The 25046-nt window shown below is 34.1% G+C and overlaps 1 protein-coding gene across 1 annotated transcript; it reads right to left on the bottom strand.

Moving 5' to 3' along the window:
- Positions 1 to 7052: 7052 nt before the first annotated feature.
- Positions 7053 to 8155, bottom strand: LOC129877361 (protein MIZU-KUSSEI 1-like). The gene has a single exon (XM_055952862.1). The coding sequence runs from the start codon at positions 8093 to 8095 to the stop codon at positions 7382 to 7384; it is 714 nt and encodes a 237-aa protein (XP_055808837.1). The 5' UTR covers positions 8096 to 8155; the 3' UTR covers positions 7053 to 7381.
- Between the last annotated feature and the right edge of the window lie 16891 nt (positions 8156 to 25046).

Here is a 25046-nt window from a genome sequence, read left to right as displayed (position 1 = left end):
TTTGAAAATAATCATCAATTCTGGTATTCCATGCTTGCAGAGCTTGCTTTAATCCATACAAAACTTTCTTCAGACGATAGACTTTGTCTTCATGTCCTTGCTTTATATATTCAGGCGACTGCTCGATATAAACTTCTTCTTCCAAGTAGCCATTTAGAAATGCTGTCTTCACATCCATTTGATAAATCTTCCATTGATTTTGTGCTACAATTGCTATGAGAAGCTTTACGATATCAATTCTTGCCACCGGAGCAAATACTTCATCATAATCTACTCTATATTTTTGTTTATAGCCTTTTGTAATGAGTCTTGCTTTGTACTTGTCCACTTTTCCTTCTTTGTTGATTTTCTTCTTGTACACCCATTTGACTCAAAAGGATTATGTCCTTCTGGTATCCTTGTTAGCTTTTATTTGTCATATCTTCTGATGGCAACAATTTCTTCGTCCATTGCCTTCTTTCATTTAACATCTCCAGTTACCTCTTCATATGTTACCGAATCACATTCAGTCATTAAACAAAATAAGAAATAGTCGAGAGTTATCTCTATGGGTTCAGTATCATCATACACCTCACGGAGACTACGCATTTTTGTTGGAGCTATACTTGAGCTACTGCTACTTGGTAATGTAGATGTTTAAAGAGTTGTTGAAACAGGGCTTTGTGGTGGACTCTTTCTGTCACCTTGTTCATTTTGATCAACTAAATCATTATCATCATCATCTTTATCACAAAAGAATAATCCTTCAACTTCTTTTTCTTCTTCACAACATTTCCAATAATCACCTTCATCAAATGCAACATCTCTTAAGATAATCACCTTCTTTGTGAGAGGATTATACAACCTGTAAGCTTTGCTTCTTTTATCATATTCAATGAAAATGCACTTTTCTTCTCTATCATCGAGCTTTTTTCTTAACTGTTCAGAAACATGAGCATATACAATACATCTAAATATCTTGAGATGTCCAACTCTAGGATTTTGACCATTTCATGCTTTATTTGATGTCATATATCATACACTCTTTGTTGGACAACGATTCAACAAATAAACTGCACATCGAATAGCTTCAGCCTAGAAATTTCTTGATAAATTCTTACCTTTCACCATACTCCTTGCCATATTGAGAATGGTACGATTTTTTCTTTCCGCAACTCCATTTTGTTGAGGTGTATATCTGACTATCAACTGATGAATAATCTCATGCTTTTAACGAAATCTTCAAATAAATTTGCAGTGTATTCACCTCCTTTATCTGATCTGAGTATCTCAGATAATGCCCACTTTATTTTTCCACCATCGCTTTAAACTCTTTGAATCTTTCAAGAGTTTTTGATTTTTCTTTAAGAATATATACCAGACTTTTTTTACTATTATCATCAATAAAAGTTAGGTAATACTTGTTTTCACCAAGTGATGGCATGTCAAATGGATCAGCTAAATCTGAGTGCAAAATATCAAGTGATCTTCTAGCTCTTCCAGATATCCAACTTTAAAACTTTGTCGGTGTTGTTTTCCTTTGATACAGGCTTCATATAGTTCATCAGGTGAATTTATTTTTGGCAAACCATTCACCATCTTTTCTTTTGCGAGCAGCTTTAGATTAGAAAATTCAAGACGTTCATATCTCAATTGCCAAAGCCACGGGTCATCTTTTATAAATATTTTCATGCATTTCACATCTCCAGACTCTATATCAATAGTGAATAGACGATTTTACATCATATTAACCTTAGAAATGAATTCTTTATTTTTGTTTCTCAAGGTCATTGAGCAATTCTTTATCTGCACTTCATATCCTATTGCAGAAAGCTGGCCAAGGCTGATGATGTTGCTTTTCAAAACTGGTACATAGTAAACATCAGGAATAAATTTCTTTTTCCCATTTTTTGAGTTATTCTGATTTTGTCTTTTCCTTTGATAGAAACTTGTGATCCATCGCCAAAGATTACTTTACGAATAACAGATTCATCTAGTTTAGAAAATGACTTCTTTGGGCCAGACATATGGTTGCTAGCACAACTATCCAACTACCAAATATTCTTCTTGGATTTTTCATCTCTCTTGTAGGTGAGGAATATGCGAGATTCTCTATTTTGATCTTCAACAGCTGCTACATGACTTATTTCTTTTTATTTAGGAGTTGATCTACACTCATAGCTATAGTGGCCATATTTATTATAATTATAGCATTGTACTTGAGATTTATATCCCTGTTGAGATCTGTCTCTACCTCGGATTCTGCCTCGATCTCCTTATCTATGACTTGTGGCATAATAGTGTTCACTTGATTGTCTTCTTCCATATGATTGATTTTCTCGTCCACGTCCACCTCTGTTGCTACCTCTATATTCTCCACGGTATCTTCCACGGTTGTTTGAACTTTTGTTATACCCCGCACTTTTGTACATGGAAATATTTATTTAGTTTCTCAAAAAGTTTCCATGTGATCCATGTTATCCATGACGTTACCAATTAATCCGAAGGAGGGGAGGATGTAAGGCCCCATATTTTGCATAGACTAGTTCTGTGTAAGTAGTGATGGTTGAAAATAGGTTTGAAAGGATTTGAAAGGAGTTAGAGGCTGAATAATGAGTCGTGAAAATAGACCTACTAGCATAAGATACCGATTTGGATGTCTTACATAACTAAGCTACTTGAGTACATGTTGAGCTTAAGTAGAAAAGATAATATAAGTTCTTAAAGTGAAATGAGATTACGAACCTACAAAAAAGAGTAAGTAGGTGAGTCGTGAAAATAGACCTACTTGCATAAGATACCGATTTGGATGTCTTACATAACTAAGCTACTTGAGTACATGTTGAGCTTAAGTAGAAAGGATCATATAGGTTCTTAAAGTGAAATGAGATTACGAACCTACGAAAAAGAGTAAGTAGGTGATGCACCTACTTCAAGTAGGTGCATAACCTACTTGGAATGAGTAGGTGATGCACCTACTAAAGTGGACCCTACCAAGATACGTGACACTAGGTGGTTGGAGCATGAAAGGAATGGACGTGTAGGAACTGGACATGTGTCACCCTTGGCGCTGGACACGTGTAGGGGATCAAAATGTGTCACCCTTAGGGGATGACACATGTCACTCTCAAGGGTGGTGTATATAGGCCTAAACTAATGACTAAGAGCTCATTTTTAGCTCATTAGTCTTCTTCCTAACTTAGAGAAAAATAGAGAGATAGAGAGACTTAGAACTTCAGCCATGGCTAGCTAAACTTACAGCCTAAATTAGTGATCCGAACCTAATATTTACAAAGTAATTCCACCCTTAGAAAGTCTACAACAACGTAGGGTGATCCTAGGAGCAGCAATATCGAGTTAATCGAAGCCATCAACTTTCAGTCATGTTGAGAAGCCAAGTTGCTAAGGTAGGGTTTCTTCTTTTCAAATTGGAGTTACTAATGTTGTAATAGAGAGATTACTTTGTATTAAGTAGGGTTGGAGGTAAAAAAAATTACATGGATATTGTTGACGTTGTAAATGGACAGAAATAAAATTGTTCTAGTTGGATTAAAGTTTGATTAGTGTTGTCATTATTATGGTATTGTATTTGAAGGTAATTTTTGTATGTTGAAGGGCTGGAAATATAGTTATAGATGAGTATAAGTGCTGCAGTTCACAACCACGTTATGCTCCTTTTTATGTGGTTGTAATTTTACGAAATAAAAATCGAAAATCATATTTTGATGTCGTGGTTTCGGGTGGGCTATTTAGAACATGTATTGAATGATATTGAAATAGTTTTATTGTATAGGATGGTGGTCGTTGTTGTTGGTGTTGCTGTGCTAATCGGAGGTTAATTGGAAGTTCGGATTATGCGAGTTATATAGAGAAAATGCTGCCCGATTTCCATTAAGTTCTTAACTAATTAATATACTAATCGAAAAGTCTGAACAAAGAAATGATTCCTATACGTGATTGGTTTTAGATTTATAAGCTGGAAAGTCAAATTTTACTCATAATAGTGTTACATTCATCAAATTGACTATTTTCCGATTTGTTCTTTCATCGATGGGGCCTTAAAACAAAATGAAAAATAGGAAAAATGATTCATTCGCCTTTCTAAGAGGAGTAGGATCTTTGGTTGATCTGTCCTTCCCCCTCCTTTCTTCATAGATTATTAGCCCCGGGATACCCCATTTTTGATTATTCTCAAAGGATAAGATTATTCTCTTTAAGTGCTCTCCGAACCGTGCTGGATAGTCACCCATCACATGGCTCTCAAATCCAACCTGTGGTGGATCCCGGGAGACAAAGTCAAAACGCAACAATGCAAGCACTTCATACTGGAAATATCAAAGATGTTTTCATAGTAAATAGGCTAAAGGGGTAACAAAGCAAGCTTGGATACGGTTGATCTGTAACAGGTATGTAAAGTTGTCTCTCTTTTCTTTTGGTATGTCTTAGACATAAGTAATATATGATATGAGCTTTGGGGGTAATTCCATTCATAAGTTCCGGTATGATTCATGACTCTTATTTACTTCTTGACGGTAAAAATCTTAAAGTAGTTGATCTATTGCCCTCGTGCCTTCTATTTGTTGAAAAGTAAATGAATGTAAAAGTTCCTATTCCTAAGGACTCTACGATGGCAAATGTATTTGATTTCATAAGCCGTTTAGCATTATATTAATACATGTCTATGATTCGTGAGGCTCTATTTGATATGGTCCCTAATGGCATTCAGAGTGTACCTGAGACAATTACTATCTTGATATTCAAATGATAGTTCATTATGATTGTTCTATTGAGTCTTAGATGATGATTTAATTTTCATATAATTACTTACTACTCTGCTTGTGCATGTTGTTATTACTTTTTTCACCGAGTCCCGGGCCAGGTATGTTATCGTGCACAGCTTCACTACATCTTCACCGAGTCCCTTACTAGAAGGCTGGGTATGGTACAATATATGTAAATGATGATATGATGATGCAATGATATGGTTATGGCACTGAGTCCCATAATGGGCCGATTATGATATAAGTGTACATTACTTTAGTCAACGAGTACCTTGCTAGAGGGTCGGGTATGATATATATATATATACATATGATGACATAATGATTAATTGTAACACCGAGTTCCAAAATGGGCCAAGTACGGTATATGATGATGATATGCATGACTTTATTTCATAAGATGCAGGTACAATAATTTATTAATTATTATACTTGTCTCCTGGCCCCTTATTTTAGATGTAATCTCCTTTGTGGTATTTTATACTTTATATACTCAGTACGTATTCCGTGCTGACCTCTTTCTTCGAGGGACTGCATTTCATGCCTGCGGGTACAAACACGCATTTCAGGGATCCACCAACTTAGAATTTTCCACTCAGGTATTTTGGAGTGCTTCATTGTACCGAAGTTTAAATTTTTTATATTGATCTTTTTGATGTATACATTCGTTTATTTAGGGGTATGGCGGAGGCCCTGTCCCGCCATATGATATCGTTGGCACTCTTAGAGGTCTGTAGACATGTGTGTGTGGGTTGTGTGTAAGTTTTGTTCAGATGCATCTATACGATGTGTTGTGAATATTAATATGAAATGGAAGTCTTGTCGGTTTGCGTTCTCTTTCATGATATGCTTAGTGACGATTCCTCAGGAGACAAATGATAGGGATATATTTATATGAAGACGTTATGACCCATTGGAGTTCTTATGTAATTTATCATATTATTCGTAGTTTAGCTTGACTACATCTAATAGGTATGTATACAAGTATCCAGGTTGGACCCCAATCACGGCCTACGGGGTTGGATTGTGACAACTTTATTGTGAGCTACTACTCGTTCCACCTTCATTTAAGATAACTTGCTTGCAAAGCTTGATCCAGACTTTCAAAATCATCACTTTGCTTCATATTTTGCTCATGGGATTGAAGAGAATCCACAAACTCATCAAAGGATATCTGTGATAGATCCTTTGATTCTTCGATAGCGACAACTAAATAATTGAATTTGCGTGTCAATGACCGTAAAATATTTTCCATGATTCTAACATCATCAATAAATTCTCCATTCCTTTTCATCTCGTTTGCCACCGATTTAACTCGGGTAACATAATCATCCACACTTTCCAACGTTTTCATTTTCAATGTCTCAAATTCAGCTCTAAGGGTTTGCAAACGTACCCTTTTCATCTATTCTGCTCCTTAAAGAGATTTTGCAAAATCTCCCACACCTCCTTTGATGTTTTTGCTTCAGATGTTTTTTCAAAGGTTGATTCATCAATACTTTGATGAATTGCATTTAGCGCCTTGCTATCTCTTTCTCGATTTTTCCTCAACACTCTTTTTTCTTAATTTGACAGAGCCGCTTCAGCTGCTGCATTTGATGGCATATCATACCCAACTTCAACCATATCCTAACAATCTATTGCACCAAGTAGGACTTTCATCTGAATACTCCAATTGCCATAATTGGATTTTGTTAATTTTGAGACTTGAAATTGGAATAATTTGACATCGTGCCATGTATAAAATCAAAGCTTTGATACCACTTGTTGAAAGCGTAGTGGACCAAAGTAATATTTTTATTACATAAGGAGCAAAATATTACACAAATAAATAAAACTCTTATAACTTTCTCACAACAAGAGCTTTGCTCTCTATTTCTTCCTCTCTGACTCTCTAAGAAACGTTGCTGCTTCTTTTTTTAAAACACACAATTATATGAATACAACATCTATTTATAGCGAACCTACACCTCCATATAGAAACTTCTCCAAGTTGAATTTCTCTTACTTTAGTTTACTTCTCCAAGTTGAATTATTCCTACTTTAGTTTACTTCTCCAAGTTGAATTCCTCCATCTTTAGTTACTTCTCCAAATTGAATTGCTCCTACTTTTTAATCTTGCCAATTTTAACTTTATTGAAGTCGATTTGAATTTTAACAAAATTAGCATAATCTTTGTGCAAGAATGACAATGCCCAAATCAAGAAATTAGTGCTCCAATTCTTTTTAACAAATTAAAAACATGAATATGAGAAGTAAAATTTTGTTAAGATTATTGAATTGTATGTCACATTTTAGATATTACAATATATAGTTAAGGGTCTGTTTACATAACCACTAAAAGGGTACTAGAACAAAACTGAAAAAGAAAAAGAAAATAGAAGAGTACTACTACTAATTAGATGCTAATTAGTTTTTTTGTTTGTTTTTTCATCAGGTGTTTAGTACTGGGCTCGACTAAATTCGTATTCACGTATTATGAAACTTATTTTTGGAGGCAATGCGACGCTCCAATAGGATTTTTTCTCCATTCTCAGGACTTGAACTCGAAGATCGAAACCTCTAATTAAGAATGAATGAATCCCAATCATCCCACGACAATCCATCTTGACAGAGGCTAATTAATCAAGAGAGCGTAGAAAGAAAATGCTTAGCTCTTGACCCATATTTTCTTCAGGGTCAACCAAATGAAAGGACTCTGAGTCATTAGATCCACGAACCCTTTCAAATTTTCCTCTTAGATACATTATATCATCATCATCATCTCTTTTTATAACTCCTTTTTTCCCATGAATAACTCCATCTCCAACAATAATTGATTCCATTTGCCTCAAAACTTGCAAATCAACTTTTGTACGTTTTCTTTTAGCTGCAAACCCTACTTTCTTTCCATTACAATACATCCTCCATATTGGCATAGACAAAAGAGATGACGAAGAAGAAGAAGAGAAGGAATAATCATTTATTTTACTTTCTAGCGCGATTTTCACTATCCCCTTTTGCATTTCACGAGCAAGTGAAGAAGTTGAAACCGCGAGTTCAATGAGAAGAATAGGGTTTGTGGAATTAGGGTTTGACTGGATGCAAAAGTTGACTTTTCCTTTACGTGAACCAAAGATTGTACCAGTTATGGTTGTGGCTGAGGATGATGATGACGAGTTGTGATGGAAGTAGGGTATATGTTTTCTATCATTGTTTTCTTCTTCAACAAAGATGCAATTGCATCGAGGAATCAGAAGTTTCATGAGTGAACGAAGAAACCTCCATGAACGCACTTGTTTTTGGCAGTCGACGGAAGTTATAGGACTAGTGGTTGTGGTATATGAAGTTATCATGTTGATGAAAATGATAAATAATTAGAGACTTTTGAATTTGGTTTTAGAGTTAGTTATGTTGTAGCTTATATAAAGAAAATTCTAAGACAAATGAATAGGTATCAAATTTAAAAAAGATAAAAGACTATTGAATTTTATGATCTAAGCTAAGTTATAAATATTTATGTGATTATAGATCATTGTTGAGATAAAGGGTGTGCAAGTCAGACAACGTTATTAAAAAGATAAAAGGATTGTGAGATGATTAATTCTTTAAGAGGAGATAAAGGATGTGCAAGTCAGACAAAGTTATTAAAAAGATAAAAGGATTGTGAGATGATTAATTCTTTAAGAGGAGATTAAGTGAAGAAAAGTTGAAAAGAAAATTAAGAAGCATTGTGCAGGGGAACATAATTTGGACAGATAAAAAGAGACGTCTTTTCTTGGTCACCTCGGATAAAAAGAATTTTTTCTCTTTTTGTAAGGAACAGCTTATTCACATTTGATTATTTGATTAGACACCTCTTGAAAATAATAAATAAAATGATAATTATTATATTAATATTATAAATTATTTAATTGTTGAGTAATGAATAGAATACCTAATATAAGAGGAAAATAAATATAAATAATAAATTATCTGTTGTTTTATTTTAAATAAAATATTTATTTTTAATATAATAAAAAAGTAAACATAGACGATGAAATATGACAAGTAAAAGTAAACGGTGAGTATAATATACTCTTCAAAATCTAGATGATTGTGTAAATTGTAATAATGGTGTATCTAGATTAAACATAGGGAAAGACGTGAATACAAGATTTGAAGTTTATGGATTCTCAAAAGGGAATCAAAACCCCATACAGAAGGCAAACTCAGTTTAAGTGGGTTCCTTCACTATCATTGGAAGAAGTGACTGTTTTGTTATTGGTTCCCGACATATATAATAGATTTTTTCAACATAAATATATAATTTGTGCAAAAATTACTAAATTCCCAAAAACCCGCACCCGATATCCTAAATCTTCCCATGCATAGCGAGTTTCGACAAAATCGATGTTATCTCTCTCTCTCTCTCTCTCTCTCTATATATATATATATATATATATATATATATATATATATATATATATATTTACTTATAAATTTTGATTTCTTAAAGTCACAAGAGTTGGAAATAGATAAAAAAATTCAATACTTAAACAATAAGTTCAATTTAAAAAAGATACCTACTAAAATTGAAATAGAAAAATTAATCAAGACAATAACAAAGAAACCTAAAGAATTAGAAAACAAAACAATCCAATTAATAACAAAGATAACAAGACAAGTAGAAGCAGTCAGCTTGGTTCAACAGGACATTAGAATGGTATTTTTTGTCCATGTTTTTATCTAAAGTGAAGAATCCACTATTTAAAAAATGTGAATTTTTGAGTTGTTCCTAGAGAAATTCAATCTAGGCAGCTAAATTAAAAAAGGAGGGGTGGGTGGTGTGTATAAGGTCCAGGAAGGAATTCACCCCCTATGATTAACTAACGATTATTAGCGATTTAGACTTCAGGCAGATGAGTTGCAGACTGAAATTCAAACTTTGAATGTGTTTATTAAAGATAACTCATCTTAGCAACATAATTGAACGTAAAAGCAAAGACAGAATACACTCTTACTGCTCTAGAAAAAACTTCTCATTGCCACGACAATAAAGGAACAAAACATGTAGGGCTACTATACCACTAGGAAAAATTACATTTGGCTCCAAAGTTTTGTACTATAATGTCACAAAAAAAAAGAATAAAATTTGAAATGAGTCCACAATAGAAAGGAGAAAAAAAAGTCCCTAATATATTGGCAGAACTTTCATATGGGAATTGGACAAAGTGATTTACGTATGGATGTATAAAAGGAGACAAATAAAAAGACATGTCAATGTGTACAAGTCGTGACAAAACATGATGTGCCATATCAGTGTCTTTTACTGTCCATTCTTCATGCTCACACATAATAATCATTTATGAGAATTTATATAAAATACGTAATCAGATTATATACTCATGTAATATGAACTCCATTAGAAATTGAAAAAAAAGATGTTTTACGTGGAAAATGTTTTTCAGAAAGATGATTTTCAAGAAAATAAGTCAGTTTCTTAGTTTTTTTTTTTAAATGAATATCTCACATCGGATCGATTGGGACACATCCTTATATGGATTGTACAGTCTTCTTCCATTTGAGCTAATTTTTGGGACTAAATTAGATTCAAAATCCATTTAATAATCTTTGATATGTAAGCGAAAAATATTATTCTATAAACGGAATGTAATTAAGACAAAATATGGGAGGGGGGGATGGGACTATTGGAGGGGGGGGGGGGAGTCAAGAAGAAGTGTTTTCAAGGCTAGGGAGGATACAATCAAATATGGAATATCAGTTGTGTGTATATATATATATATCTAAAAATGGGAACAAAAAAGTTGAAATACCAGAATACCCTTATAAAGTTGAGTTATTACAACAATACCATTAATATACATATTATTATTATTATTATTATTATTATTATTATTATTATTATTATTATTATTATTATTATTATTATTATATTGGGGCAGGATGGATGAAATGGAGGCTTGCCTCCGGTGTGTTATGTGACAAGAAGGTGCCACCACAACTTAAGGGCAAGTTCTACAAAGTGGTCGTTAGACCAGCTATGTTATATGGGGCAGAGTGTTGGCCAGTTAAGGTCTCCCACGTGCAAAAGATGAAGGTTGCCGAGATGAGAATGTTGAGATGGATGTGTGGGCATACCAGGAGTGACAGGATTAGAAATGAGGCTATTCGAGAAAAGGTAGGAGTGGCCTCGGTGGAAGACAAGATGCGGGAAACGCGACTGAGATGGTTTGGACATGTGAAGAGGAGAGTCCCAGAGGCACCAGTGCGGAGATGTGAGAGGCTGGCCATGGATGGTTTCAGAAGAGGTAGGGGTAGGCCGAAGAAATATTGGGGAGAGGTGATCAGACAGGACATGGCGCATTTACGACTTACCGAGGACATGACCCTAGATAGGAGGGTGTGGAGGACACACATTAGGGTAGAAGGCTAGTTCATAGTGGTTTTATTCTCCCTTATTCGTAGGCGTATTAACGCACTATGATTTCTGGTACTCTGCTGTATGTTATTTATGGTATTTATGTTATTATCCAATAATAATATCTACTGTTTTTTGTGCTTTGATTATACTATTGTTTGGACCGTTTTCGTTATCTACTTATTTACTCTAATATTCTTGTCTAACCTTGTTCTATACTTTTATTGAGCCGAGGGTCTTTCGGAAACAGCCGTCCTACATTGGTAGGAGTCAGGTCTGCGTACACTCTACCCTCCCCAGACCCCACGATGTGGGATTTCACTGGGTTGTTGTTGTTGTTGTTATTATTATTATTATTATTAAATAGTAAATTTAAGCTGCAGTTTAATTTTAACATTGAATGTTATTACAGTTAATGTTACAAAAGAATATTTAATTAATTAAATATAAATAGTAATCATATCTCTTTTAAAAACTAAATTACTTATATTTTTTAATTTTTCCATTTTTGTATTTGTTTTAATTTCTCTTCTTCAATTTACTTAACACAATGAAGTAATTAAGAAAAAAGAATCAGATTAATTCAGTAATTAATTTCATTTGACTAATTAAATGCAAGATGAGATTCATCTCATTGATGGAAAAAATTAGATACATAGAGAACACTAGCAGCCACTTTGGTCACTTTTCTGCTCCTCTTTTAAAAAAAGGAATTTGGGACGGATGAAAAAACAGTATATAAGTAACCATTGGAATCTATTTATTTATTATTTATTTCTTTTATTTGCTTTTAATATTCATTTACATAACTCATATTTAATTACTTATTTAATTTTTATTTTTAATAGTTATATCTCTGATGCTTTTCATATTCATAACCTCCAAATATTTAATTTAAAACTTTAAGATATCTTTTGATATTCCTTAATTTTTATCTATATAAATTCATCTTCTTTGTTTCATGACACCCCTATCCAAGATTATCCTTTTCCTTCTATAGTTAAAGTAGTGAAGAGCTTGTATTATTATTGTACTATTTATTTCATGCTTTAGCTTGAATCGATGAAGATGACTCTTGAATTTTGATTGGTTATGGAAGAATGCGTTGACAAGAACTCAAAAAATTATGTATTGATTTTGTATCTCTTTTTTCATCTATATTGTTATGATGAAAGATGTGAATATTGTATTTTTTCTTCTCTGTTTTTTTTTGTTTCTCTCTATTACACATCTTTGATTTAATTTTCTATGAATTTCTAATTCTCGTAAGTCTATATTTTTATTGAGCTCAAATTAGTTATTTGTGGATTCATTGGAAGTTTGTTAACTACTACTAAAGTTAAAAATGTATGGTTGCTTAAAAGGAATTAAGTTTAAACATTAAAATATGTCCTTCAGTTGGTGTTTCTTATCATACTTTTAAAGATTAATTTATAATTATTGTATTTCATTACTCATTACATACACATAATTTTATATAATTTTAATCGTTCTAAAGAATTTATAACATGGGACACGTGCAACACACGTGTCCAAAGACTAGTATATATATATATATATATATATATATATATATATGGAACACCACCCCAATTCGACAACCTCTCCAGAACACCCAGAACAAGGAATAAAAATAAGTAAATGATATAGGAATTTATAAACAGTTGTGAAAACTAAGTGGATGATCTTACATTCATTGACAAACTCAGAGAAAGGGAACTCAGAAAAAGAAGAAGATATTATTGATCTTTATTCACAATTGCACAACTCATTGATACTTATATACACACATTCGAGCCTCAAAATATCTTCCTAACTAACTCTAGCTGTTATGTGCCATTTTTTACCTAAGTTAGATAAAACACAATTTATAAACTCTAAAAGGATTAATTGTTGTATAGAGTCTCCACCTAATTTATTAAGGAAAATAAGGAAACGTATTTTATGCATGACATGTATGACTCACGTTTCAATCTGCGAAAAATCAGATTAGATTCTAGGTAAGGGTTTACATTATTCCGAAGGAAAGGTGTTAGGCATTCTTCAAAATCCACAAAATGTGGTATCCGGCTAGAGTTAATTTATCAAAAAGTGAGGGGATAAAATTATTATTTGCAAGTATAACACACATATATATAAAGAAATATGTAATAAAATTGTATAAAATATATGTATAACAGAATATGTATCAAATAAATAGTGTATATTATTGTCAATTATGTGTATGAAAATATGAGAAAGATGATATAAATATATATAAGAAAAAAAGTAGCTTTTATGCAATATTAAAAGATTTGTTCTTTATTAATATAAAAATAAAAAGAGCTCTTTTACCATATGAAAAGAAAAACACTTTTGAATATTATTTTTTGGAAGATATCTCCGAATACCTATACAAACGCTTGGTAAAATATTAGTAAAGAATAAATAATTATCAAAATAATTTAAAAAATATATGTGTCCGTATATATACTATAAAAAATAAAATTCTATTATAATGTGGGCTCGGATGTGTAACTGTAATAAGTGTTACATCCCTAAAAATTTTTTTATTGTTTTTGGAAATAAGGAGCAACGTTGTGGTGATTCAATTCAATTGTTTAAAAAATATTTTAAAAGAAAATAGTTTAATTTAATAAATCACCATAATTTTAGGATAATTAGAAACCAACTAATTATTTTTTAAAAACTATCTACGAAATCAATAGATTCTAAGTAAGAGTTCAAGTGATTCCAAAGGGAAGGTATTAACCCCTTTGGAATCCACAATTGTGGATCCCGAATGAACTCATTTTTTAAATTGAGGATATAAAAATATTACACAAATATATAATGAAATATACACAAAGAGTAAAATAAATCAATAATATAAGGAACGGCCTAATGTTTGCCTAACGTCAATAATATACACAATAATAAATTTAAAATATTATTCGAGCTTAATTCGAATAACTTCCTTGGGAATCAACTCTAGGTACCTGTAAAGGCACTTAATAAAAGAGTTAGTGAGGGATAAATGATGATAATAATAATAATAACAATAATAATAATAATAATAATAATAATAATAATAATAATAATAACTAAAATAAAATACGTATTATAAACATAGGAGGCCTTGGAAATCGATCGTAATTTCTTCATTGGCCATACTAAATTATAATATATTTAATAATATAAAAAAATAACATTCTAAAGCCGTGAATATAGTCAGAAACACAATATAACAACATCAACGAAAATAAAATAGTGTTAAAAATGAAATAGTGTTTACAGGTGGTTTCTACCAAAATCTATACTTTTCATTATCAAAACATTTAGCAATAAGAAAAAAAACACATAAATACCCATTACATAATGAAATAAAGAATAATAGTAAAGCAACCACTATAATCATGAAAAAATAAAAGAAACAAAGTAAAAGTAAAGCATATTTTTATGAAATAACAATAATATATAAAAAAGGAATAAATAGTAGACAGAGTTGAGCTACGGTTGGGATCTTACCGAATTTGTCATTGCGATAGCCAATTGTTGTTTACCGGAGATTGAGCCACCCCGAAGCTTATTGATTTAACACTATTAGACTTTATATTTTAACTTACAAAATATAAAGTCTAATATAAACTTAAACTAAAATTTTTGTATTTTAAAATGAGAAGGCCTCAAACATCGATGGAAAGATTTTTTCATTGGCCAAAGTTTAATGTAATGTAAAAAAATTCTTCAATCATAGTTTTGAATGATTATCAAAATAACCAAACGCTACACAAAATTAAAAATAATCTAAATCAACAATAAAGCATGGTAACCAAAACTTGTTAGCCATTATCAGAATATCAAAGAAAAAATGCACAAAAATTGTCCAAAAAAGCAATAAAGTTGATTTAGTAGCAGTAGAAAAATTAAGATAAACAATAAACAATAAGCAAATACCAAACAAAATATGACAACATTATTGAAGTTCAAATCTCAGCAAATCAATATGCAATAGTAACTCAGCACTCAAATGAAATAAACAGTGTAAAAATAGCATCATAGATGGTTAGAATCCTTAGAAATTCATACCAATATGAACAACAATAAAATAATAAATTCATAAACAAAACACATAATAAAATAAGATAGAAAAGATGAATTTCATAGATGAAAGATAAAGAAATACCACAAGACAGTAAGCAAAAAAAAAACTAATTCAACTTAAGTAAAATCTAACAAATAAAAAATACAAAATAGCAAGGATAGTTAAGAATAATAATTAAGAATAAGAGCAAGTAACAAAGTTAATAAACATATCTACGAAATCATATAACAGATACACATAGTAGCAAAGTTAATAAACACACCCATATTTAAAATCATAGCTAAAGTTAGCAACCTCTCTCAAAGACAATTCGAATAAAGCTAATAAAAACCAGATGCTCAACAAAACATTAATAAATTATCAACTAAATTAATATTAACAATAAAGATGACTAACTAAATCAAGAACAACATTTTGACAATACATAGATGGCTAGACCAAGTACTTCATATTGTACCTAAATTTTGAAACTTCAAATAGCAAAACTGGACTTTATGTCCTTCATGAAAGTTGTAGATATATATCTTAAACTTGCAAACAAATAAGAATTCCCGCAAAATACATTTTGTACAAAAAAATATGATCAAAACACTAACAATTGTACATGTGGGAGTTTTAAATAAAAAATCTGGACAAAAATTTTCCTATTTTTCGACTCAATATCAGCAGATCTAGGCTGCAACATAAACATAAGAGTTGTAGATACGTGTTTTAGATTTCCAAAACATATTTATTTACCAAAAACAAAGCTCTATACAATGAGATATGCCAAAATTACTAATAGCTACACAGTTTCAAAAACCAAATTTGGTTTACTTACCACAAGAGCGGGGTTGCTTTGTTCTTTTCCCTGTTAATAGCTGATTGCACTATTGATTTCACTGCTTGATAAAGTTTAAAAAATGATTTTGAGTAGAAGTTAGTTGAAAGCTGTGCAGATGAACTTACAATAAGTGAGCTCACAAGCAAAGTAAAAATAAAAAAAACTTTTGTATTCCTCTTTTTAGAAGCCATCACAAAACTTGACTAATATAAATAGTGGAAAATAAAGATAAAGAAGAATAAAGTGTGTTCTGCATTATTGCTGTGTTGTTGGGTTATTAGAAAAAGTGGGTGAGGAAAAAAAGTTTATGTGGCGGCGACAGCTTTTCGGAGGAAGACCAAACGAAAATGTAGAAATCGTTCTCAAAATGACTTAACGATTCATTACAAAAATAATATATTTATCGATATGTAACCAAAAATAAATAACTAAAAATAAAATAAAAATATAATCGATATTTTGGTAGGTATACTATGTTTTAAAGAATGAATTATAGTGCTATGTTGTGTACGCTTGTTGATTACTGTAAAAATAGTGTGAATATTAAAATATTACAATGAAAATAAATTGATAATAATTCTATTATTTAAGAAACTAAGTATGTTTATCCATAAATTATTAAAAGAGAAAAAATGAGAACAAATTCATGAAAATCCTAAAAATACGGATAATTATTAATGATTTTAAAAAAAACTGAAAAAATGTATAATAAAAATTATATTTTCCTCTTTAACGATCAAGAAGTCTGAAGACGTTAACTTTGAGTATAGAGAGCCAAAATTGGGGTGTCAATAGTTTGCCCCTCTTTGCTCGATGATGAAAAATGAATTGTCGGCTAAGACATTGACTAAGTAGCCAATTTTGGCTAACTTGCGAGACGGTCGTGGTGTGACCAGGTGGAATGATATGGGATCGTGAAAAATGTTATGGCCGAGACTTTGATTTCAAGTCACCTACATATCTCCAATTTTATGAGAATTAAGCCGTGTATAATTTTAGATGCAAAGTTGCAGTAAATTTTTATTGATTCTCAAAATTTGCCTAGTGTTAAATCATGATGACACTATTTTCTTTTGTGATAATGGTAGAAAGAATTTAGTATAAATGGAGGAAAAAATGTAATGTAAAGGGTCTTCGACTAGCGAGGCAAGCATGTAATGTAAAAGGCCTCTGATTGGCAGGACGACAAAATGTAAAAGTTAGAGTGTGATTACATGCGTTAAAAGGTGGGTGCTTATAAAAATGTACTGAAATACCCTCATTAGAATGGTGGGCATCTGTAAAATATTTTGATATATCCGCATTAGAAGGTGGGTGCCTGTAAAATATAATACAATACCCGTATTAGAAGGTGGGTGCATGTGAGATTTATTGAAATACCCGTATTAGAAGGTGGGTGCCTATAAAATATACTGAAATACTCGCATTAGAAGGTGGGTGCCTGTAAAATGTGTTGAAATACCTGTATTAGAAGGTGAGTGCCTATAAAATGTGCTGCAATACCCGCATTAGAAGGTGAGTGCCTATATGTGCTGCAATACCCGCATTAAAAGGTGAGCACCTATGAAAAGTGCTGAAATACCCACTTCAAAGGGTGGACGCCTATAAAATGTGCTAAAATACCCGCATTAGAAAGTGGGTGCCTATAAAATATGATAAAATATCCGCATTAAAATGTGCTGAAATACCCACATTAGAAGGTGGGCGCTTGTAAAATATGTTGAAATACCCACATTAGAAGGCGGGCACCTATAAAATGTGCTGAAATACTCGCATTAGAAGGTGGACGCCTATAAAATGTGCTGAAATCCCTACATTAGAAGGTGGGCACCTATAAAATATAATGAAATACTCGCATTAGAAGGTGGGCGCCCGTATTTGAATTTTAAAATGCCCATATCTGGAGGGGGAAAACATGAGTTATTTTTTTATTTTCATTTTTTGTTTGTTTTTGTAAGAAATGTTGAAAAGTGAAAAAGAAAGAATCACATCTTGACTTCAGTTGGTACCAATAATTAGTATTGTGTATAAGAATTCCACCATTTTTTTCAGCTAACCAAGATCAACATCAAAGTAATTTCTATAGTTCCAAGTGGTACCTCAAACATATCTAAGTGTCGACACGATTTGTTTGTCTTATTTCAAACAATGTTTTGAACTATATCTGTCCCTCATGTTTCAAGTTCCCTCACCACAAAGAAAGTCCTATTTTTCAAATATTTGAATATTATAATTTTAGGACATTTTGGAAAGTACGCTCACGCTCAGAATGATATTCATGCATGCAATTGTGACACCATAGGCTTGGCCTCCATGTAAATCTCTACTAATGTGAGAATATTTGAAATGAAATCATGTAGGATTTGTTATTGGCTTGTAATGTAGGCTTAGGGACGGGTAGTATAGTCATTTGGAATAAAAGCGACTTAATTCCATCTTGAGCATTGCACTGAATTTGTGGTTTCAACATTTTGTTATGCTTTTAGAGCTTAATCCTCATTGTTGTACCTTTTTTGTTTTCTTTTGGACTTCTTTTGAAGATTAACTTGTCTGAGTTTTTCCTCTTCTAATAATCTTTTGAAGTTTCTCCTATTTTTTTAGAATATTATTCTTCTTTTGTTGCAATTTTGCTTGCCTGAACTTGTGAAAAAATTTCAACTTTCTTTTCTTTTGAAGTCATTCTTGCATCCTAAAAATTGAAAGACTTCTAAATTTTTGTCTTTGACAACTTTGAACCTTGAATATTCTTTTGTAACTCACACATCTTCAGTACGCTCAAAAAGGTCAGGCCAAGAGAGAGATAGTCCATATAAGCACTCAGAAAGGATATAGGCTAAAATGTGGTTGTCCAAAGAAAAGGCTTGGGCTCAAAGTAGGACATGCTAAGGGTTAATGTCATTTGGTAGGCTTTGAAAGGCACAAATGGGTTAAAGAAGGCCTACAGTCATTTTTCAAATCAAACATTACTCATAATTTTATCTTAATAGACATTTAGGCCAAGTTCTAGATCAACATTGCAATGTAATGAATTAATCTAAGGTTCACCACACAAATGCACATGAAACAATGAGGTAGATTTCGTTCTTGAATTAGATGTATGCAAGAGAATTCTCTCAAGTGTCACTAAAGCGCAATTAAGAGGTACCAAAATAATTTATGGTTTACCATGAGGTTGATCCTCTCCATCATACCAAATATTTCTTCCTTATGCACACTCCTAACAATGTTGGTACCAATCAAGTTCAGACTTTAATTCTTTTTTTATTATTATTGTTTTTGAAAAAAAAAAGACCGAACCCAAATAAGGGTTGCCTACGTATCTAGTAGAAAACAAGTATCAGGTCTGTGTAGTTTAGGCACTATAGTATAAGCTGCTAAGCAAGCAATTTTTTTTTGTAATGAGTACCTAACCCAAGAATAATTTTCTTATGTATCTCATCGAGATGAGAATTAGATTCACTTAGTCCATGAAAAGACAAACTAAATGTATGTACAATTTTTTTTTCCTTCTTTTTTTTAATAAGGAATATTGAACCCAAGAAGGGTTACTACATATAGTTCATGAAAATACAGTACCAAATGTATGTGTAGAAAAAGAAAAAAAAATTCACCTCTAAAATAATGTAAGACAACATATTAAGATATTTACCGAATATAAAAATATGTACAAAATTAATGCAAAAGATATAAAAAAAAACTCAGAGCGATACCTCGTATGCTGAGTGTTGGCGACATCCTTGATGAGAGAGTAACTCCCACAAACATTGTTGTGATCTCCCAAGTCTTATGGAGCGATTATTATTGTGATAGTCTCCAATTATTGTTGGAGATGACATGTTGTTGCCTCTCAGTTGTTTGCGAGGGCATTTATTGGTATTTTTTTTAGATGCCTTTATGATTGTGAATTATTGTGATCATCCCCACCTGTAGGTAGGGTTGGTTCTCCTATAGAAATATGAAAAATGAAAGAAAATAGGGAAGCCATAAAAGATAATATATAAAAAAAAATGTGACCGTTTGATCCAAAACTCCCTTAATTTGTCTGCCCCATTAAATATTGATGCCTCAAAAAGTTTGAGGTCTGATATTGTCTCATGTGAAGTTAAGGGATCGTTTAACCTTCAAGAATCAAATAACAATGTATTAAAGTCCCTCTCAGATGATAAGAATAAAAGGTATTAGAATTAGGCCATGTGATCAAGTAATGCATCCGATTTAAAATCGACTGTTAGTGTGATTCTCCCATGAGTTTCAAAGATGATGTTGTTTCATCTTCGCTGTTGTCGGAAGGATTGAATGATTGAGAGAGTGTTGAGATCTTAATTTTGAAAGTGAAGGCCAAAACTTCATATTTCATAACCTACGATGCTCGAAAAAAAACTCATGTCCTATGCTCCGGGATCAAAGTTGAGTGAAGGTTTGAATGTAAGGTCGATATTGGCACTGATGTCTAGGAGATTTGGATTTAAGAGAATTGTTGATTTGCCCTCTTAGCTGAACTTTGGAGAGCGTATTTGAACTATTTTTTTAAAACAACTGCCCCAAGTTTTAAAATTGTGAAGAAATTATTTTGAAATAGTGAAAGACTAAACCCTTATGTAGGGTTGCTCATGTATCTTAGCAGGACAAGAATCAAGTCAAAATGCAGTTCAAACACAAACATACCTATGCATATTTTGTATGATTACTATGAATTAATGATCCGATGGGGTACTCGGAATTCATTCGAAATCCGATAAAAATAAACCAACTATGCTACCGCATTAAATTTGACGTTCCGGACTCAATGGCGCATTCAGAATTCCCAAAAGAGATCATTTTAATAAAAAGTGGATCCCACACCCAAGAGCTATTTTAAGCCTTATTCCACAACGGGCCTCGATATTAGTCCGGAAGCCTCAAAAAGCGAACGAAGGGTTGTTCTAGACCAAAATCAATATTTTGGAACTAACCGCACTGTTAGAATATTCATTCGAGCATATTTTCAAAGAATGTTGACCAAAGTCAACCATAGACTAACTTTCAAAGTCAAAATCGACAAATGGCCCCAAACTCGTATCGATTGACTCGGTAGTCAATCCAACAGTGCTGCTAGCCTAATTTGGTCATTCCGGAGCTGATGGGACCATCAGAATTTGAATCCGAGATCTCATTGACCCAAAACTCAAAAAGTCGCAACTAAACTAACTTAGGCCTTTAAAATACCAAAACGGACTCGGGACCTCTAAAAATTCAACCAACACTTCTTCTAGACCAAAAACCATCTCCCGAATCCAATAGAGTCATCGGAATTCCATTCCGAGCATCGAAACTCCAAAAGTTGACCAAAGTCAAACCTTGACTTAAAATTCCTCAATTTCTCAACTCAAGGCCTCAAAACTTCGTTACAACTCCAAAACTGATTCCGTAAAGTCTCTTAAGCCAATTTCGACATTTTGGAGCTGATGGAATCGACGGAATTCTATTCCGAGACCCGTAGCTCCAATTGACCCCAAATACCACTTTTTAATACTTAAAGCTTATGAAACTCAAAATTTTCAAGGACTTAACTTTTCATAGGATTTTCTAAAAATCAACACCCGGTAACAATTAGAAATGACTCGGGTCATCTAAAGGGAGGGGTAAAATGGTCATTTTACAAACATTTCAAAAAAATGACCTTTAGGGTCATTACAACATCCACTACTAAAAGAACTCTCGTCCGCGAAAGTAAGAACAAGAGTATACCTGGAGGTTCAAATAAGCTGAGGAAATGCTCCCGCATCTCCTGCTCGGTCTCCCATGTAGCCTCCTCGATCGGACGATGGCGCCACTGAACCTTAATCACAGGGATGGACTTAGAACGAAGTTGGCGAACATCTCTGGCTAGAATAGCAACTGGCTCATCAACAAAACTCAGGCGATCATCCAACTTAACAGAGTCATACTGAAGCACATGAGACTCATCTGGAATGTACCGGCGCAGCATAGAAACGTGAAAAATAGGGTGTATAGCTGAAAATGCTGGTGGCAAAGCCAACTCATAAGCAACCTCTCCAACTCTCCTCAGAATCTCAAATGGCCCGATATACCTAGGGCTAAGCTTACCTCGCCTGCCGAATCACATCACGCCCTTCAAGGGCGATACCCATAAGAACACCCGATCTCCCACCTCGAAGCGCAAGGGTCGACGCCTACGATCAGCATAACTCTGGTGCCTACTCTGAGTTGTCCTCAACCTCTCCTAAATAACCCGAACTCTGGCTATGGCATCCTGAAGTAAATCGGTACTGTGTGGCCTAGGTTCTGAAGACTCAAACCAACCAACCGAAGTACGACAACGCCTACCATATAAAGCTTCAAATGGGGCCATCTGAATACTAGAGTGGTAGCTGTTGTTGTACGCAAACTCTGCCAAAGCTAAATACTTCTCCCAATGACCCTTGAACTCTAATACACAAGCTCGCAACATATCCTCTAGAACCTGAATAGTACGCTCTGACTGACCGTCGGTTTGTGGATGAAATGTCATACTAAGATCAACCCGGGTGACCAACTCTCTCTGAAAGGCCCTCTAGAAACTAAAAGTAAATTGAGATCCCTATCTGATATAATGGATATCAGTACCCCGTGCAGATGGACCACCTCCTGAATATAGATTTGAGCTAGACGATCTACAGTAAAAGTAGACTGTACTGGCAAGAAATGCGCTGACTTGGTCAATCGATCAACGATGACCCAAATACCATCATTACCTTTGGATGATCGAGGCAATCCCATCATGAAGTCCATGGTAATTCATTCTCATTTCCACTCGGGAATCGGTAATCTCTGAAAGACTCCACTAGGCCTCTGATGCTCCGCCTTAACCTGATGGCAACTTAAATAATGGGATACATACTCCACTATATCTCTCTTCATACCACTCCACCAGTAATATTGTCTCAAATCCCGATACATCTTTGCGGTGCCCGGATGGATAGAATATTTAGAATCGTAGGCCTCGTAAAGGATCAATTGAATGAAATCTCCAACTCTGGGAACACAAAGGCGACCATCGAACATTAGTATTCCATCCGAATCTATAGAATCCTGGCCACCCTCGCCTCACAATACTAACTCTCGAAGCTTTACCAATTCTCCATCCTCAAACTATCGGCCACGAATCTGGTCCAGTAGAGATGATCCACCTCCCACAAAAGCCAAAATCGGTTCGGAATCTGAGATTTCTAACCTGACCATCTGATTAGCCAAATATTGGATGTCCAAGGCTAGGGGTCGCTTTGCAGCAGACAAGTAACTAAACTACCCATACTCCCCATCTTCCGGCTTAAGACATTTGCTACTACATTCGCCTTTCCCGAGTGGTAAAGAATAGAGATGTCATAATCGGCCAGTAGCTCAATCCAACGCCGCTGTCTAGAATTAAGATCTTTTTGACTCATAATGTACTGTAAGCTGCGGTGATCTATATATATCTCGCAATGGACTCCGTATAAGTAGTATCTCCACATCCTAAGCGCGAAAACTACCACTGCCAGTTCCAAGTCATGGGTGGGGTAGTTGCGCTCGTGCACTCTCAATTGTCTGGAAGCATAAGCAATCACCCGGCCACACTGCATCAGTACACACCCAAGACCTACACCAGAAGCATCACAATATACCGAAAAGATCTCTCCCTAAACTGGTAGAGTTAGAACAGGAGCGGTGATAAGAAACTCCTTAAGCTTTCGAAAGCTTCACTCACACTCCTCGGACCATACAAAGGGAATATCTTGGCGGGTCAAACGGGTCAATGGGGCTGCAATGGTAGAGAAACCCTCAATGAATCGTCTATAATACCCGACCAATCCAATGAAACACTGAATCTCAGTAACAGATGTGGGCCTAGCCCAATCACGAATAGCCTCAATCTTCATTGGATCCACTCTGATACCCTCTCTAGACACCACATGTCCCATAAATGCCATAGACTCCAACCAAAACTCGCATTTTGAGAATTTAGCATAAAGCTGCTGATCTCTCAAAGTCTGGAGCACAACCCTCAAGTGGTGCTCGTGCTCCTTCCTACTCCGCGAGTATATCAGTATGTCATCGATGAATACAATCACGAAGGAGTCAAGATAAGGTCTGAATACTCGAGTCATAAAGTCCATAAAAGTTGCGGGGGCATTAGTAAGCCCAAAAGACATCACAAGAAACTCATAGTGGCCATAGCGAGTCCGAAAAGTAGTCTTAGGAATGTCGGCTGCTCTAATCCGCAACTGATGGTAGCCAAACCTCAAGTCAATCTTAGAAAATACGATCGCACCCTGGAGCTGATCGAATAGATCATCGATACGGGGCATAGGGTAACGGTTTTTCACCGTCACTTTGTTCAACTACCTGTAATCAACACACATCCACATAGTCCCATCTTTCTTCTTAACAAATAAGATAGGCGCACCCCACGGCGACATACTCGGGCGAATAAATCTCTTACCTAAAAGATCCTCAAGCTTCACGCTGAGCTTCTTGAGCTCTGTAGGGGCCATATGATAAGGTGGTATAGAAATAGGCTTAGTTCCCGGCTCCAAATATATGGCAAAGTCAATATCTCTCTCTAGGGGTAGACCAGGTAGGTCAGTAGGGAAGACATCAGTATACTCCCTAACCACAGGAACTGAATCAATAGTAGAGGCCTCGCTGGACATATCACGGACATAATCTAATTACGCTAAGCACCCGGATGCAACTAACCGTCGGGCCCACATAAAGGATATGATCCCAGTCGGTGAGCAACTATAAACACCCTACCATAAGACCAGGGGAATAACAAGCATGACTAATGTAACGGTCTTGGCATAACAGTCCAAAACCGCATGATGAGGGGATAGCCAATCCATTCTCAGAATAACATCGAAGTCCAGCATATCAAGTAAAATAAGATCTGTCCGAGTCTCATGCCCCTGAATAGTCACTGCACAGGATCTACAAACCTGATCCACTACTAAAGAATCC

This window comes from Solanum dulcamara, chromosome 2, assembly GCF_947179165.1.
Source record: "Solanum dulcamara chromosome 2, daSolDulc1.2, whole genome shotgun sequence".
In the NCBI taxonomy this organism is placed as follows: domain Eukaryota; kingdom Viridiplantae; phylum Streptophyta; class Magnoliopsida; order Solanales; family Solanaceae; genus Solanum; species Solanum dulcamara.
Note: the sequence above shows the minus strand (reverse complement) of the source record. Positions and strands in the feature narration are given on the sequence as shown.